We start from the raw sequence: 19,196 nt of genomic DNA, 5'->3' as shown, positions 1-19,196 counted from the left end.
CTTTATGTTTAACAAATCTCTCTTCTAACTGTAATAAGACGCAATCTAAAAATGGAATAAATATTGATATTCTGAAATATTCTTCAGTTGTTTTAGTTTCAAATTTGCCCTATTTTTTTGTCTGCTAGTTATGCGTGGTTTTGTTATTTCTAAACCAAATAATTTGTTTATATTTTTTTTTGCGTCTGCAAAAATAGTTGCAAAACTATTATCTGCTTTATGACGTAAATCTTTAAGCTCTTTTAAGCAATCTTCAGCCAGTAATATTGCTTTGCCTAAATCAATATTAACTGATTGCAGCAACTTTGATAACGGAGTGGTAAATGCAAAAACATGTTCAATTACATAAAGAGTAATGAGGAATTCTGATGTAATTAAGGTGTTTAGTAACAACTTGCTACAAGTAGACGTTTCTTTGTCTGGCCACTCAGCTATTTCTTCTAAAGCCAATACCACAGAATTTAAAAGCTCTCTCATTACGCTTACTGAATCTTGTCTTTGAACCCAAAGTTGCACAAAGTTGTTTTAATCTTTCTCGTCTTGATCTCTCATTATCCGGCATTTCATTTAATTTTTAGTTAAAATATTTTGACGCTTGGGAGTATTAAAAAAATTGTAAGCATTTTCAATAACACCCAGGCAATTTCGTACAGCCTGGACAGAACATGCATCGGATATAGCAAGGTTAAGAGAGTGTGAGACGCAATGAACATATAAAGCTGTAGGATATTCCTTTCTTATAATAGCCTGTACCCCAGAAAACTGACCACTAATTGCCGCTGCCCCATCGTAACCCTGGCCTTTAAGATTATTTAAATCTAAACCCCAGTTTGTCAAATTTTCGATAATTGTTTTTGCTAAATTATGCCCAGTGGTTGAAGTTACCGGAATAAATTGAAGAAAGGACTCTTTAATAGATAACTTATCGCATACGTACCGAACGCAAAGAACAAACTGCTCTATTTTGGCAATATAGTTGTCTCATCTGCCAAGATTGCATAATATTTTGCAGATTTTACTTCTGCTATTATTTTTCGTAAAATATTTGTGTTACATGCGTTTATTATTTCGTTTTGTATTGTACTACTTAAATATGTTGCGTCATTAGCAAAACTCAATATATGTTTTTTATGTTTTTTCTCCCTAGCTTTTCTGGGGGGGGGCAATTGCCCTCTTTGCCACTGATCAACTAGTTATTATACTTAATGATGCTGATTCTACTTAGCTACGAGTGCTTTTTTATATAATTGTTCTGCAAAATAAGTTTAAGTTAATTTAATTTTGAAAACACTTCAGTGCTGTTCTCTTCCTGTAGAAAATAACGTTGTCATATTTGTACGCAGCTAAGAGCCTCTTCTGTGGTTACCTCGGTTTCTTCTGCTGTATCATCTTTAATATCTTCAACTTCTTCTTCCTAAAGTGTTTGATTTACTAAGTCTGCATCAGATAATTCTTCTCTTACAGTAACGTTCATATCAACATTAACAAAATCCTCAAAATTCTCTAAAACCATTAATTTGTTTATTCTTATCAACTCGGTCAGTGAAAGGTCATCTTCACGATTGGATTCCATAGTAGTAGTAACTGTTGCTTTTACTATCCCGGCTTGACGAAAACATTTATGGATCGTTTGTGAAGAAACCTCATTTCATGCATGACTTAACAAATTTACAGCTTCCAAACTAGTAATGCTTTTGTGAATATTGGTAGTATTTTTCATATTCTCCATTATTTTCATCAGCGTTTGTTTCCTATAAACTTATTTTAAACTCCAAATGATACCCTGGGCCATGGGCTATAGAACTGATGTTACATTAGGTGGTAAAGAAACTAAATTGATACAATGAAATACAATGAAAAAGAGAATAGAAAATATTGTAAAAACTGATGTTAAAAATAAAATAAATTACATAAAACTAAATTATTTATTTGAGAATGAAAACTGGAATGACGTGTCTAAAACAAACAATCCAGAAGAAGCCTATACACTTTTCATAAACAAATTTTTAGAACTTTACAGAAGAAAAAGAAAGAGAGTATAAAATATACCGTAATAATTTAAAAAAAATAATTGACTACACAAAAAACCATTACTACAAGACAAAAATTAATGAAAATAAAAATAACTTAAAAAAAATATACGAAATATTATCTGAATATAACAATAAATATAAAAAACAAAATAAAATCCCTATTAAAATTCCCATGGAAGCTAAAAATAATTGCAATTTAAAAGAAAAAGCAAATTTTTGTAATGATTACTTCTCTAAGATAGGCCTCGATATGTACAACAAAATACCAAACTCGTCAAATATATTTCAATAAAAAAATGCAAATAACTCAATGTTCTTAAGGCCAGTAGATCACAATGAATTAATAAGGCATATAAACTCTTTAAAAAGTAACAGTGCCCCGGGACATGATGGTATTTCAGCAAAACTAATTAAAAAACTTCACATTTTTCTAATTGAACCCTTGACATATATAATAAACTTAATCTTTAAAACCGGAATTATTCCTAAATCTTTTAAAACATCCATTATAACCCCCATTTTTAAATCTGGAGACAAAAGTTGATAATTACAGACCAATCAGTACAATTTCTAATTTCGCAAAATTGTACGAAAAGTGTTTAAAGGAGCGACCAGCCGGGTTTTTGGATAAAAATGGACTTTTGTCTGAAAACCAGTTTGGTTTTTCTTTGGGCTTGAGTACTGGCGATGCCATGCACAAACTCATTGAACATGTAAGGTATAAATTGGACTTTGGCAAAAAGTGCTTAGCAGTATTTTTGAATCTGGCGAAGGCCTTTGACACGGTGCCCCACAAACAGCTTCTTGATGTCCTCGAGAAAAACGGGGTGAGGGGTCCCGTGTTACAGGTCTTTGCGAACTATCTTGTGGAGCGGCAACAGTACGTTAAAATAGATGACACTTTAAGTGACCCATGTACAGTGAGAATTGGGATTCCACAGGGGACCGTTCTGGGACCCCTGTTGTTTATTCTGTACATCAACTCACTTACAACTTTAAACATAAACGGTATAATTATTTCATACGCAGATGATACTGTTGTTGCTTTTGACGGAGATACGTGGGAGGAAGTAAAAAAATGTGCTCAAACTGGAATTATGCTTGTAAAAAAATGGCTTGATATATACAAATTAACATTAAATGTCCAAAAAACCAACTATATTGCATTCTCAAAGACTAAAATAAATCGAGCATTGTTCACACACTTAGATGTTCAAAATCTACCAGATAAAATACAGGAAGCATCAAATGTAAAGTATTTGGGAATTATCATTGATAGTAACATGAAATGGGACTTACATACTGCACATTTAACAAAAAAATTAAATTTCCTAGTCTACAAATTTTACACTATTAGAAATATTTTAGACAGAAATATGCTTATAACCATATAGCAAAGTTTAGTGGAATCAATACTAAGATATGGAATATTACTCTGGGGTAGTATGCATTACAATTCTTTAAATCCTCTTTAGATAATGCAGAATAAAATATTAAAAATAATCCTTAAAAAACCATTCTTATACCCTACTAAAGAAATTTATAATGAAACCTATATAAACATAAGAACTTTATTCTGTATTACTGTTTGTTGCTTCATACACAATCGTGAAAATATTAGATATCCAATAAACCATAACCAAAACACTAGATCTAATGAAGATAATCAACTAATTCTTCCTGTATGCTGTAGTGAGTTCGGAAGGAGATCCATTAAATTTATAGGACCAAAACTGTACAATTTATTACCTAAACATATTAGAAACATCAAAAATAAAAAATTTTCAAAAATAGTGAAGGAATATATTGTAAACAATCTTAATAAGTTTAAGTCTATTGTATCCTAATATTAGTAGATGCCTTCCCTTGTTAAATTGTTTAGGTACTTTATTACCTCACTGTTATTATTTTATAAATATACTTAGGAGCTCATATTAATGTATATATTTTTTCTTTAAATAAGTTGAACAGAAGAAAAATGTTTATTGTACACTGTTCATTTATTACTTCCCATACAGATGCTTGCATCTAGGGGAATATAACTGCATAATTTTGATATTGTAATAACTCATTATAACTGTGTAACTATAATATGATGTTATAAATAAATAAATAAAATAAAAATAAACAATGGAGTCTAATTTTCGGATGAGCCGGGCAATTATCCACTATAAGCAATATATTTTATAGCAATAAAATTTTTCCATTTTTTTTTGAAGAGCTGTCTGTCCCACATCCAAGCTTTCTTATTCCAAGAATAGTCTACAGGAAGAGTCTTAACGTTTTTAAAACACCGGGGATTTTTGAATTTCTTCTGAAACAGCAGAGAATGTATTCGTAACCACAGTATGTATTAAGCAACAAAACAAATCTAAAAATTCTTATGGAATTTAAAATTGCAAATTACATTTATGAACTCTTAAACTTACCTATAATGAGTAATTTTCGTTTCTCGGTTCCAGAAGCATTAGCGCAAACCATTGCTGTGATACGTTCTTTTGACATCTTTCCCCCACGTCATGTTTCACCTTTTAACTTGTGAGTTTTATCGGGCAACATTTTATAAAAAGAATCCAGTTTCGTCGGCCTTAAATATGTCATCACAATCAGAGGCCAAACACGAGCCAACCAGTCATCCAATATCTCTTAATATTTCTCTCTACTGAAATCGACTGAACCGCATATTTTTCCAAACACAATGTTATGCCTTTTTTTAAAGCGGTCAATCCATCCAAATCTGCATGTGAACTCCTCGCCGATTAATTTTCCAAATTCTTCTGCCTTGACTTGTAACATTGGCCCACTTACTGAAAAATTGTTTGCCCCTTTTTTGTTGAGACCACTTGAATAACATTTCGTCGACCTGAGGATCTGAAAACAAACGCATTTTTTTCTTTTGGTCGTTAAGTTTTCAATCATTTTGATTTTTTTCACGATTCTTCCATATATTCTATACAGTGGATTTTCTTTACCCCATTTTTTAACACACATTCGCCCGAGAAGTTCCTTTTTCAATACCACTTATTACTGCTCATTTTTCATGTAGCGTACAAGCCCGTTTTACGTTTTTCTCCATATTTTTTAAAAGTCTCGAGAATACGGCACCTCGAATAACACTTACAAAACAACTGCAAGCCCGAGCTCGAACAAAAGCTTGTTTACTATTGTATCAGAAAATATCGTTTCAGGGGATTCCCGGAAAACCTCGCTTATGATAGACACAGTAGACTAATTTTTAGTCCACTATAAGCAAGGTTCCGAGATTATAAAGGAGTCCATCTTGTCCTAGGATTTTACATGTGTTTAAGCCGAGACTTCAAAATTCGTTCATTACATGCGAGTTTCCATTATAAGCTTCAAGCATTATAAGTTCATTATACTGTATTTAAAATATAATTCGACAGCAATTTTTTAAGGTTCTTCAATGAAATGACATGATAAAATATTTTATCTTATAATCTAGAAAGTGATAAAATGATTATCTCGGCAGTGATTTTAAGCATGCATTGTGTACATTCAAAGCCAACAATTGTGGAATGTGACTAAATTTTTGAATACGTCCTTCTCTCTTGATTTGATCTGCCATACGTCTTTCAACAAAACCGCAAATAGTTGACAACAGAAAATGTTTTCTAGTGCCCAACAGAGTGGATTCATTTCCATATTTTACAGTGTGGGAAGCAATCCATTAGCGTTATGGGATAAACAGGTACCTGAAGTTGTCGGAAATCTCTAGTATCTGCTCTTCTTTAACTCCAACGACTCTCAATAATTGCAGGTCAAAAACGGACACATAAGACGAGTAATCGACGATGAAGTTAAATCCTTAGTCTTAGATATTGGAGGCACCAATGTGGCCACTACTTATATCACTTGTCCAATAAAGCCAAGGGCCTCACTAGGGGTCAAGCTGCCCTTCTTGGTGATGGTTATAAAAAACATGAAAAAATATTTTTCTTTTGAGATTCAAATTTTAGGTTAGCAAAACTTTTTAGCCTTTAAATACCAAATAAACATAATGTTTGACTTCAGATGATAAAGAAATGAGACGCCGCTTTAGAGTATCAAATTTCCAATCTACAACAAAGGTTAGACCTTTTTGTACTACGATGCCTATAGGGCTCGCCGCAGGATGGAATCAGGTGCAATTTAATTTGGCAGATTTCACTAAAAGGGCTTATGGTAAAAATAGTATTTTTTTTAAAGATTCACCTTAAAATTATCCTAAATTAGGTTCAGTTTATCTAGAAACAGTAAGAGTTCAAATACACGCAAATGTACGAATAAGACGAATATACTTTACTGATCAACTACACAGCGATGACGATTTACCCAACGAATTTAAATTGTTCGCGCCTGGTTCCAAAGACCAAAAAGCCAAACCCAAAGATAAAAAGGCCTCTAAAGAAGCCTTAGTCGGTATACTACATCTAACTAATCCATATTCTTGCCGTAATGCAATTGTCTTATTCAGAGCAAACTCCACCAGAGGTACCACCAATCAAAACAGACAAGCTGGATGAAGAGGTACCTCCACCACCAACTCCAGCAGAAGAATCTCCTATTGGCATGGAAGACATGCAAGAAGGTCCGATGCCATCTCCAGAAGGTGAGGTCCCACCACAACCTGAGGGAGATGAAATTAAACCAGAAGCCGTGGATGAGGTTCCTGCGGAGGCACCTCCAGAAGCCCCACCTGCTGAGGAGGGTGCAGTTGCCCCTGTTGAAGGTCTATTTTAGGAAGTAAACTTTTACTATTTTATGCCTAATTAAGCCTTGTAGAGGAGGGAGCTTCTGCTCCTGCTGAAGGCGGTGATGAAGCTCCAGCTGAGGGAGAGGCTGAAGTAAAGCCAGTCGAAACTGGAGCGGTTGAAGAAGAAGTAGAGGTAAAAGAAGAACCGGCTGTTGAAGAAGGACCAATTGAAGGTGCACCAGCAGAAGAGCTGAATGAGGATCAAGTAAAGGAAGAAACGCAAGAGGTCGCCGCAGTGCTAGCGGAAGAAGAGGGTAATTTAATTATTTATGGGAATTTTAAATTTGGTATTAATATAATTGTTATAGCGGCAGCACCGGCGGAGGCTGGTGCGGAAGTTTCGGAACCAGTGGAGACGTCAGAAATGACAGAAGCTACTGTAGAAGCAGCGGACACAGAAGGATCCCCAACTGAACCTCCTACTACGGATAACGAGGGAGAAGCTTGAATTTTATGAAGTTTTTAATAAAAATCATTTATTATAATATATTATTATTAGTGTTGTCATGTGTCATTATTACTTTACAAACATGCGAAGGTTGCAAAAGAAAATTTAAAATTAGGAATAGATAAACAAACTGAAATTGAAAATTTATAATAAATTCATTGCAACACTGATAAAGAACACATAGCCCAATGCCTTCAAATGACAAAAAGTAACAGCTGTATATTCTCTAATTTTTCAATTTATAATTATTAACCAAATCAATAAACTGTTTGATAGCCATTGCCTTTGAATTTCTTAATCCAAAACTCTATAGATTTTTAGTTCACTGGAAAAAACTAAATCTCCCAGACATATATTTAAATTTTTTGCTAGAGGCTACACAATAATTGGGTGGTATAGATGTTATTAATTTTTGACTTGACTCTTATCAGATCTTTAGAGTAAGATTGTAACAGTTTTCTTTTCAAGTTTAAAAGAATAGGACATTTCCTGAATAGCAATGTTAGAAACAGCATTTAAAAGCTTCCTTTTTTTCTCTTAATTATTTGACCCGGTTAATCCAATAAAGGTTTAAACTGGGATTATTATATTTAGTATTTAAAAGTAACCAGAAAAAAAGTTATGACTTTTTATCTTTGCTGACCACTAATTTTAAACGACCCTGTATACACTTTAGCATAAAATGTTATAAAATCAGTTATTAACAGCACTATACGATGAAAATGTCGAAAAATAACGACCAGGCGTTGCGAAAATATTAACAAAAAACCATCTTCAATAGGAATTATAAAACACCCTGTTACATAAAAACGATTCACTTTCCAAGATTCCTGTATATGAAGTATTTGTTTTATTTTTAGACAAAGATGTAGCTAATAAAACATTGCGATGTTATTACGGGACACCCTGTATAAAATAAATTAGATATAAAATTTATAAATTCGCGGTTGAACGCGTAATCCATATTTATATCAGTTATATATATTTCCATAGCTACCATTAAATCGATTAAATATGATATGGTGGCTTTGTTTTACGTAAAAATAAAACCGCAATTTGTCGCTTCGCCGTCACATTTGAATTTGTCACGATTTTTTTCAATAATTTTTTAACAGCTTTTCCGATATTTTTTATATAAATATTATTACAGCTAAAATAAAATAATGTCCGAGGTACCTCACACTGAAACTCCTAAAATGAAGTGCCCTTATGTACAACAGCAGGTAAGTATTAAAAAAAAAACATTTAAAAATCATTATGTACCTAAAGCTTTTTATAGAGTGATAAAGTGATAGAAGTGGACTTCACAGGCAGCAGCAGACACTTAAATAGGATCTCCCTGTCTCCCGAAGAAGTGAGGAAATGAATAAAAGTTATATGAAAAATTGACTTAAACTGTGAATTTTCTAGATAAAACATATCCAAGCGACCAATTATAATCCAGAAATCCCCGCTGCCCCTCAGGACAAAAAGGAACAATCTGAATTGATCCTCACGGAAGAAAGTACGTTTAATTTACAGCCAGCAGAAGAAAAGCCCAAATTTGATATGAGCAAATATCAACTTACCCCAAACGACAGTAACGACCCCAGTTACACCAATCTGAAGCTACCTTAGTAAGATTTTTTTATTGTTTTGGTAATTTTAACCTTGGATCGTTAAGCTTATAATTTAAAAAGGCAAGAGGGTAAACTTCTGTTAAAATTTTGGTAGGGACAGATAGTAGGTTTTTTTTCTTGAAATAACCGTGCATTTTAGGCAAAAATGATTTTGATAGAAAAGAGGTTTAATGTTTTTTTTTAAATCAATTATTAAACAATTTATGTGAAACTTGAGAATGATTGTTGGAACCTCGGTGACCACATTGGAACTGCGAAATTACACCATAACTAATTTAAATACACAAATGCTTTAAAATTTAATAGTTTCTGGTGGTCTGTAATAACATGCCAATACACTCACTCATGTGGTACCTCAGCCTGAAACTTTGGATTATGTATTTCCTAGTGATGTACAGTAGAAGTACAGTAGTGATGAAGTATATTGTAATGTTACTAAAAACGATCTTTTAGGCCACGAAGGTGGTGTGTCCTTTTTTTATTAAAAAGAAAAACAGAAAGAGAACCAGAAGACTGGATAGGATTTTTATAACAAATAACTATGATAGGTTTTTACAAGTTGGGGTTATGGAGGACTCAAGATCCATTGTCAGAGTTTCATTAACTTTTATTAACAATTGATATAAGAAAATCAGCAATGAATTTTAGAGTCTACTAATCCTCATTTAACATAGATAGATATATAGTGGATGTATGTAGATAGATAGTTAATTAGTATACAAAAACGTACTTTTTACAAGTCAAATAAAGTATTTACATAGCTTGTACATATGCATATAAAAATATAAAATTGAAATATCGAAGTTTAGAATTCAAATTGGCTATCATTAAATTGAAAGAACTAAGACAAATTAAAATTTGATTCAAAATACTCCCCAAATGAAAAAAATATTTTTTTAAACATTTAATTTCTTTTTTAAATTGGTTTAGATTTTAAATCTTTACTCTGGCTGGTACACAGCTATATAACTTTACACATAGGTATCTGGAGCCATTTCTGGATGTCTTAAGTCGGCAGAAATCAGATACAAGATTGGTGTGGTTCCTTGTAGGATAATTATGGCTGTTTTTATAACAATTATATAGGTTCAAATTTTACTTGATGTGCAACAGACACTGCATTATGTATACACAGGATAGCGTCAATATTCATTCATTCCTATAGCCAAGACCAGACATGATGCGTATGCATTTTCTTTGTTGTCCAAAAGCTTTTTCCATATGGCAGGAATGACCCAACGATACAATGGCATACGTTAAATGAGAATGGAAATTTCTATAGTAAGCTGTTAAAAGGGTTTCTCTAGAAGTTACCAGAACAAGGTTTCTAAAAAGAAAAAGTTGCTGTGATAATTTTTTTGACAGATTAATCAGATGTTCTTCCCTGGTTAAGCCCTCATCCAAGAATACACCAAGAAACTTTGCATGCTATTTACAATAAGGCAACAAAGGCTGGGGAATATTACCATGCGATTTAATATTAATTTTAGTATGATTTGATTATTAGTATTGAGAAGAAAAAAATTTACACTTTGTGATTCGAATTATTTAAAGACAGACGGTTCGCCAGAAACCATTCAAAAAGATTTTATTCTGATGCGTGGTAGTTAATATTATGAATTTCTGAAAGATGATAACTTACATAAAAGGTAGTGTCATCAGCAAATAGTACGGTGTTGAATTTCTGACTTAGAGAGAAAGAAACATCGTTTATATAAATGAAAAACAGTATGAGACCCAACACTGACCCTTGTGGTACACCAAACTCTAAATGTTGTTTTTCAGAATCACACTTATTAAAATGAACATATTGTTCCCTATCTGAAAGATCGGATTCAAATGGCTGGATTGCACTGTTATGGAAATTATAATAATGTAATTTTTTTAAAAGAATGGTATATGTCAATGGACACTTATCAAATGCTTTAGTGAGGTCTAAATAAATTATATAAGAAAGATCTAAGATTTATACAAAGAAAGAGAAAAAGTATAAGAAAATTTAATATTTTTAATGGCAATTTTGTAAATTATTTTTCTGCATATAGGTCTACTTTCTAATAGAAACAGATATGGTTTCTCTTTTGATAGATATAAAAAAGCATAGAAAATTGTACATGAGCTTAGAGGTGTCAATGTCAATTTCCTGCCTGATAGTAATTTAACGGTTGATGAACTTTACATTTTTTATTATACTATAGTGCAATGCATCTCCATTAATATAAAACCCAAAGGAAACTTTAAGAACTCCATTAAAAATTTACATGTTCCAGAGTTCCTTTTTTTTCCGCCAACTGATTTATGTAAAATAAAAAAGGTTTTGTCTAAATTAAAAAACCATAAAAAACCCATATGGGATACTGTTTCTAAAAGAGTTTTGCAAAAACTTCCCGAGGTAGCTTTTAGAACTTTGACGAAATATAAAAAATCCTTTGAAATAGGCCCTGTCAAAGGATTTTATACAACCTATATTTGCACTATATTTGCCTACCTAAAAATTGCAAATATAGTGCCTCTTTATAAAAGTGGGGATTTAGATAGCTCCTTAAACTATAGACTGGTTGCTTTGTTACCCAACTTTATTTAAAGTAACAGAGAAGTAATAGAGATGCTTGTCAAGAAAAGGACAGTCGGCTATGTAAAAAGAAACGGTATCCTATGTTCGATGCATTATAGCTTTTTAGAAGGTAAATCAATGATAATGATGCTGTTCTTAATTTTTTAGAAAGTTTTTACTTTACATTCATCTTTAGGAATGATCGCAAAATATCTGTGGTTATATTTTGTGATTCAACAAAGGCCTTCGACCTCACCGATTATGGAGCACTTTTGCACAAACTAGAGGTATAGATTGGGTTTAGAGGAGGTTCTTTAAAATGGTTTGAGTTCTTATTTATCTTATTAATAGAAATCAGTTGGTCTTATATGAGCACTTTGCGTCCAGTCAGAGGATATGTGGTGTGCTTCAGGATTCAATGCTTAGACCTATTGGGTTTCTGTTATATATGAACGACTTTGCAAGTTTTAAGATATTGCATGAAAAATAACACTGTTTGCTGACAATGACCAATGACCCCCATCCATTTTTTGGTAGATTTAGCAGTGTGACATGAGGCACCGTCCTGTTAAAAGATAAAATCTCCAGATGGATATAAGTTTGCTGCACTTAGTTCAAGAGTGTCTTGATATTTTTCTGCATTTACTATGCCATCAATAAAATGTAACGTTCCCAACCCTTTAGCTGACATACAACCCGACACCATGACGCCCTGTGGAAACTTTTTAGTCCTTTTAAGACAATCCTTATGGAATGCTTATGTTTTGTCCCGAATCACACGCTTTCGATAATCTCTGACACAGACATCAAATTTGCTTTCGTCGCTATAAATAACTTTGCTTCAATTTTCTTTGGTTCACGAGAGTTTTGATTTGGCCCAAATGTAACGATTCCTTTTTTGAGCCTCCGTTAACAATGGGTTTTCTTTGGCCTAGGCGAAAAAATGAGAAAAATAAAAATAATATAGCACAGAACAGCACTTTCTCTATTTCATCTTGCAGTTACTTCTCGTAGAGTATTTCTTCTTCCCGACTTACAAATTTTAATCAAGTTCCTTACATTTCTTTGAGAAACAACTTTTGGACGTCCTGAACTTTTGCCGTGAACACCAATACTGGCAGTTTCACCATATTTTTTAATTATATTAAATATAGTAGTTCTTGCAACATTTAATTCACTGGAGATTTCTCGCATTGTTTTCCCTTTATGGTACTGCCGGATAATAATTTCTCGCACTTTTAGATCAGTAGGTTTTTCATGAGCCATTATTATATTTTACTCGTAATAAAAATGACAGTAATTGATTATTAATGGTCAAGTGACGCATCAAAATTTTTATTGTTGACAACGCACTACTTACTTTTGTTTATTCAAAGCCATCTTCGCGTCATGCTAATAAAACTGAAAAAATTTGAGCAAAAGCAACCCATGTTCCAACATTAAGTTGTCAACATTTTTTAATTATCAAACAATTAAATAAATATTATTTAACATCAAAATTTTATTAAACCTTAAAAATAATTCTCTAAAACATAAAAAATGTTACTAATTTATTATTTATTATTTTTAAATAAAAAAAAATAAATTAAAAGAATTACGGTAAACTGGAATTTTATTCGTAAAATGACTACTTGTTCCAATATATAGTTGTTAGGGCTCCTAAAAATTCGCAGAGATAAAGTGACTCGTAAGGTATCAAATAATTGTATTCAATAATAATTGTTTGGTCGTCTTTTTTTCGATAACTATTAACTTTAGGTATAGGACATGATGTATGAAACAGACGTAAATTCTACGCGAATTTCAAAAATTAAATAAAAAAAGGTGCTTTTATTTGAAAAAATTAAGTTAATGGTCGTAATTTATTTTTGAGCAACCCTGTATATACAAACTTCACGTACAAAAATGCGCAACTTGAAATAAAAATCGACGGTTCCGAGCGTTTTTTTTTCGAACACACCCCTGAATTTTAAATGAATTTAGACATAACTTTTAGGATGCACTGTATAGTGTTTTTAAAAATTTTTTAATGTATACACTATCTAAAGGTATTGGTTTTCCTTTCCTGATCTTTGTATGGGCTTGTGTTTTCTTGTTTTTATACTTGTGTTGAAGTAGTTTGTGTTTAATTTTATCAATTACTAGTACTGTTTTTTTTAATTAGTATTGTTATTTATGTATAATATATGTATATTTCTCTGTCATATCTGTGTATGCACGTTTTACACATTTACTTAAATATTATAATTTGTTCCATGTTTTACTTATTTATTTATTTTATTTATTTATATACATTAGAGTTATTTTCTTTATGTATTTTGGGTGCTTTGTGCATGTACACCTATACTACTCAATTTTTAAGTTTAAATCTTTACTATTTTTTTTTGTATAATCGGCTACATAACTTATTTTTGCTACTTGTTTGTTGGTAAATATAAGACCTATTTTCATTATATTTGTGTAGATTTTTGTCAATAAGATTTTTGTGTCTTTGGATAATGAAAGCATTTTGAAATTATATTAGAATTTGAAAATAAAAAAAACAAACCACCTCTATACTAAAATTTGGAATTTCTACTAAAACCTGGCTTTCTTCCCTTTCCAAATTCAAGCTTCTTTTAAATCACATATAATGCCGTCTTTTTCACCCTAAAGCTGACCCTACTCATGATTGTAACCTTTTTTTTCCGGATTCTTAGTAGCGTGATATGTAGACAAAGGTACATAAACGCCGGCAAAAAGATGAGGGCTCAATTTATCAAGGAAATTAAGGCTCACGAGTTGCTACGGACCAGAGCTTTGGACGGGGTCCGGATCCATAGGTGGGTAGTTTGTTTTTCATTTCAATACTCATATCTTATTGGTATAATTCTTTTTTAAGGGAATTTTGTAACCCTATTATATCAAAGATCGATAAGAAGGAACTAATAACCCTTACCCCAAAGCAGCAGGAGAGGATTGAGTATATTTTGAACAATGATTATTTTTAAATTCACTATTGAAGTTATTATATGATTTAATAAAATGATTTGAATGGATTTAAGTTATATTATATTGTGAACATTTAGGGATATACTTTAGAAATCAACGATGGAAGCTAATATAAGAGCTACGACCTTGCGGATGATCTTGTTGAAGATAACGGGATCCGAGCAAAACTAAGGGAATGAGACACTTTGAAAATTTGGAAAAAAAATTGGTTTCTTATGTAGCGGGTTGGGCAGGGCGGGAAGACTTTTCTCCTCAAATGAAAATGCCAATCTTTTGTCAATAGTTATGTATTTCAATGGGTTCACTTATTTTTAACATTTATTTTCTCTTTTAAAAGAAACACATTAAAACAACAGTAAGCAAAATTAAAAGGTATAACAGAAATTAACGAAATTACAAATAAAAGTCAAAGTTTAAAAAAAAACCTTACCTACATAGCTGTGATGTTTACATGAAAAACAATAATTATGATAATAAAATCAACAGTAAATGGCGCGAAATCTAGTAAACACAGTTAAAACTAAGGTTTGAACATGAAAGATAAATTTATAACGATAAAGGCGAATAGGCTCGAATTATTATTGAACGTCGACAGAGTACTATAGTAGCGCGGGGAGAAGAGTTTATTTAAGAAAAGGGTAAAATTAAGAAGATAGGGGAAGGGAGAGATATGAATGATAAGTATTTCTTAAGAAGGATATTATTTATTTATTGGAAGTAGAAAGGTTGTGTGTACTTAAGGAGTTAAAAAATAGATTGCTATCAAAGTTAGTCTGTTCATTGCCTCTGGCTCTATTAAGTTCAAAGATCTCTAAAAGGTCCAACCTTAAGCCTTTCTGCCAAACATGAAGAATTTCTGTGTCTGATTATCCCTCTTTGAAACAGGGTAAAAATAAAAAGAAAAACGTGTTGCTTTTGATCTCTTTATCGCCCTTTAAGCGCAAATTTAAATATGCCTAATGAAGATCTACAAAACTCGACAACAAATTTTTTACCTCAGTTTAATTATGTATTTTGTGGTGGCCATTTAAACGTTGACTTCTTATTAACTGATAATGCAGGCATCTTTATCAACTAGTAAAATCACTAGCTAAAATCACATCTATATTTTCTAGATTAATAATTGATGTTATTACTTCTGATCCTTCTTTTTGTTTAGATATACACTACCGCTCAAAAGTATTTGCCCACATATGACTGTTTTAAAGTTATAACTAAAAATAATAAACCCATCAGTTATTCTTATAAAACGGTTTATTTATAACAAAATGAATATAAAGAATACATTTTTCAATTATATAAATTTAAGAAAATCAAATTTTGGATTCATCTACATGTCCGCCTCGATTTTTAATAACAGCTTCACAGAGTTTCGGTAGTCTTCTAATTAATTTTTCCAAAGTTTCCTGAGGTATCTTGTGCCACTCTTCTTGGATGATCCTCCACAAGTCTTCTTTTGATGTGGGGCATGATTTTCGCACTTGTCTATCCAGTTCATCCCACAGTAATTCGATAGGATTGAGGTGCGGTGATTGTGGGGGCCATACCATAACTTTCAGAAGATGTTGCATTTGTAATTGACCAGCATTATAAAGTCGCCGTTTTACTGTCGAAACTAACTTGAAAATTAACCTCAGTATCCAATTTATTTAAGTTATGTTTAATCTTAATTTGTGTTTTATCATGTACAAAGAGTACTTATAAGTTGTGGGATAATTTATTATTATTTATATTTTTTCTCTTTTTTTTATTCCGTTGTGTTTTTTGTGTCTTTGCAATAAAAGGGCCTGATTTTTAATGAAACTAATAAAGGAAATTTATCTCTTTTTAGCCTTGATAAAGACGAAAAATATATATCGTCAAAACGTCGGCCAATTAAAAACTTGAGGTTGATTTATTGTCCCTAATCCCGCTACCTTTTTACGTTTTCACCATAATTAAATTTCAATGTTCTAGTTTTAACTGAAACGTTCAATATTGAAGACACCTTATTACTGGAAATCGCTGGCTATAGAATATTTTATTATAATGGGCAAGTATCAAGCCATACGGTATGGCTGTACATATGCAGAAATATCTACACTACGATTTAAATACAAATTTTGGAAAACATAAAAATTATAATTTTGTTAGTTAAAAAATTAAAAAGTGTAAATGTTCTTGGATTAAACACATTTATTTATCCAACATTAACGTGCATTTTTAGGACAAAACAAAAATTAATTCGATCCCAATGGATGGATAGATGATATAAATCTTGATTTATTGAACAGATATTTCATAAATTAAATACAATCTCTAGAAAAATAAAGCCTTTTATATTTTTCCAGAGAATTAGTGACTTATTGCTATATTCGCCTAAAAGACAGATCCGATAGTAATAAAAACATACAAGAGCAAAACAAATAATAAGTAAAAGGCTCAATTGACCAAAATGAACTAGAATATTTAATCACCAACGAAACATGAAACTGTGTATATTAGTGAAAGTAATATAAACATAGCAACAGACAATTTTGTAAAATGCTTTTATGAATATATATTATGTAAAAATTGTAGTAATTTAGTTAATAATTATATTTTACCTTATCTCCCTTAACAAAATAACTTGTAAAACGTAGAATGCTGCAATTCATAAAAAAGCAGAAAAAACACTCGATTCTCATAAGTTTAGCTTCTAAAAACATAAAAACATAAATGATCCTAATAAGCTCAATTGCAAATTTTTACGATCCTTTTTAAGCACTTAATTGCATAATTCATCTTATACTAAGTTACACCCTGTAGTATAAAAACTGATAGATGAACCAGCCAAATCAGAACTAAGCCCATATTAATCTGTAAACTTCAAAAGCAAAACCAAACAAAATTACCATAAATTCCACATAAAAGCTTTTAACTTCTAATATCTCATTCAGATATAACACGAAAAGACAGGTACGGTTTACGTGGATATTTACATAATTTAAAACTAAAACTAAAAAGGATCTGTATGTATATATCGTGGGTGTTATTGTTAACAAAAATCCATAAATGGGTTTTATAGTTAGTAAGTGCTTATGTGAGTGAAACACTTTAAAAATCATATCTGTAGGGACTTGCATGAAAATATGACAACCTAGCAAGAGACACCGCTCTAAAAAAAGACGCCGATGCTCTAAAGGGAAGAGGGAGACAGTCCAAAGGGTCGAAAAATGGCGGCCCGATGATGGTAAATTATTTTTAGCCGATACTGTCACTGACAGATATTGTGAAGGGTATCTTGTCTGATGATTAATTAATAGACAACCTGTATAAAATATACAAGAAGTAAGGAATTATTAATTAACAAGAATATCGTATTTTCGGTCGATTTAAATGGCTTAATTGTGTATATGGTGTCTGTTTAGGCAGACTGCGGCGGTTCTCTTTAGTTCTTTTTCCCGCCATCCGCTGTTTTGGTTGAGTCATAAAATTTTATTGAAATTAATGCCCATACGTTTATTGTCTTAGTTATATTTATTTAACAGGGTAAGGGCTTACTTGATATTAGAGTTTTGAATAAAGATTCTTTTTATAACTGGTTATAAAAGTTTTATATTGTTTTAAAAGCAATGACTTTTCTGAGAATAGAGGAATTTTTATTAATATGAAAATATCTTCCTTTATTATTTGATAAAGAATTTTACTTGTTTAGAATTAGGGCCTATATAAAAATTTACTCAGTTAGTTTTTTTTATTTTAAAATTTAATTGCTCTGCATTCAGCTACTCAAATTTCGAGACAGTTTTACCACTAACTAAAACTCTTTATTTTTAGACACGTGTTTCTTCTTCAGGCGAAAATTAAGCGTCATACCAAAGGTTCCAACCATAGGACTATTCAGCTACTGTCAAAATTTATATTCAATATAATGTTATACTGAAATAATAATAATAATAACAATGAGGCATGCTTCCTATCTTAACCATACAGCTAACATAATAAATAATAATGATTTGCTATATAAATATAATACATTTAGACAAATATTTGTATGTTGCAAATAACAAGTACAAGATTAAATTAATTTTATGGCAAAAAATCTTAATTCTACGTTTAAATAGAGGAAGCGGAAGGCAGCTTACATTGGAAGGTATGACATTGTATTGTATATACAGTAACTGACACTTCTTTCAAATAAATATCTTTTGTGTTAAGGAGGTGTTATAAAGTTCTTATTTCTTTTGAAGTCTAGGTCATTAGCATCCTATAATTTTGTTAAATATTAATATACTATGTCGTTACCTTCTTTTAGCCATATCCAACCACTTTATCTCTGGCATCTCATCAGTTACATTCTTATTTTATTTATTAGTCTTATACGCAATAATTAAATGTATTGAATACGCTTTAAATCGATTGCACTTGTCAATATGTTATCTAAATTTTAACTTAACATCCAATAGTACAGCAAGATTTTTAGCTACAGTAGTCCATTTTATCGTTTCACCCTCTACGATAATTGTTACAAGTTTTTCATACTTTTTTCTACATTGAATACCAAAGAGAAGGGATTATTTGGATTTAAATTTAAATAGTGATTTTGGAGGCTCTGGCAATGAAAGCAGAGAAAAACGTTCGTCCCCCTCTTTAATTTTATTTGGTAAAAATGACAAGTAAATTTGTATCTTATCAGCATCTAGTATAGTATATTTCTCTCATACCCGTATCTGAGATAAGAAGATATTTGCGAAGTATATAAAGTGAGAAACAAAGTTCTAAAAATGGATCCTTGTGGTACGCCGCAAACAAGGATAAAAAAGAAGACAACTATTGA

General features: G+C 31.5%; 2 protein-coding genes across 2 annotated transcripts; both read left to right on the top strand.

Moving 5' to 3' along the window:
• Positions 1-5,600: 5,600 nt before the first annotated feature.
• On the top strand, positions 5,601-7,289 carry LOC126743737 (uncharacterized). Its single transcript, XM_050450951.1, has 7 exons — positions 5,601-5,742; positions 5,812-6,010; positions 6,066-6,215; positions 6,267-6,452; positions 6,508-6,762; positions 6,816-7,040; positions 7,095-7,289. The coding sequence occupies exons 1-7, from the start codon at positions 5,659-5,661 to the stop codon at positions 7,232-7,234; spliced, it is 1,239 nt and encodes a 412-aa protein (XP_050306908.1). The 5' UTR covers positions 5,601-5,658; the 3' UTR covers positions 7,235-7,289.
• A 967-nt stretch (positions 7,290-8,256) lies between these two features.
• Positions 8,257-14,445, top strand: LOC126744114 (uncharacterized). Its single transcript, XM_050451463.1, has 5 exons — positions 8,257-8,457; positions 8,514-8,588; positions 8,645-8,850; positions 14,107-14,229; positions 14,289-14,445. The coding sequence occupies exons 1-5, from the start codon at positions 8,398-8,400 to the stop codon at positions 14,395-14,397; spliced, it is 573 nt and encodes a 190-aa protein (XP_050307420.1). The 5' UTR covers positions 8,257-8,397; the 3' UTR covers positions 14,398-14,445.
• The last annotated feature ends 4,751 nt before the right edge of the window (positions 14,446-19,196 follow it).

The sequence above is a fragment of the Anthonomus grandis genome, chromosome 13 (assembly GCF_022605725.1).
Source record: "Anthonomus grandis grandis chromosome 13, icAntGran1.3, whole genome shotgun sequence".
NCBI lineage: Eukaryota > Metazoa > Arthropoda > Insecta > Coleoptera > Curculionidae > Anthonomus > Anthonomus grandis.
The sequence above is the reverse complement of the archived record's forward strand: the minus strand, read 5'-3'. Positions and strand labels throughout refer to the sequence as shown.

Excerpts from the sequence above, each read along its gene's own strand:
- LOC126743737 (XM_050450951.1), top strand. The coding sequence starts at position 5,659 with ATGTTTTCTAGTGCCCAACAGAGTGGATTCATTTCCATATTTTACAGT. Across the intron at positions 5,743-5,811 it reads TAGCGTTATGGGATAAACAG|GTCAAAAACGGACACATAAG; the intron begins GTACCTGAAGTT and ends CAATAATTGCAG. Across the intron at positions 7,041-7,094 it reads AGTGCTAGCGGAAGAAGAGG|CGGCAGCACCGGCGGAGGCT; the intron begins GTAATTTAATTA and ends TAATTGTTATAG.
- LOC126744114 (XM_050451463.1), top strand. The coding sequence starts at position 8,398 with ATGTCCGAGGTACCTCACACTGAAACTCCTAAAATGAAGTGCCCTTAT. Across the intron at positions 8,589-8,644 it reads TCTCCCTGTCTCCCGAAGAA|ATAAAACATATCCAAGCGAC; the intron begins GTGAGGAAATGA and ends TGAATTTTCTAG. Across the intron at positions 8,851-14,106 it reads ACCAATCTGAAGCTACCTTA|TAGCGTGATATGTAGACAAA; the intron begins GTAAGATTTTTT and ends CCGGATTCTTAG.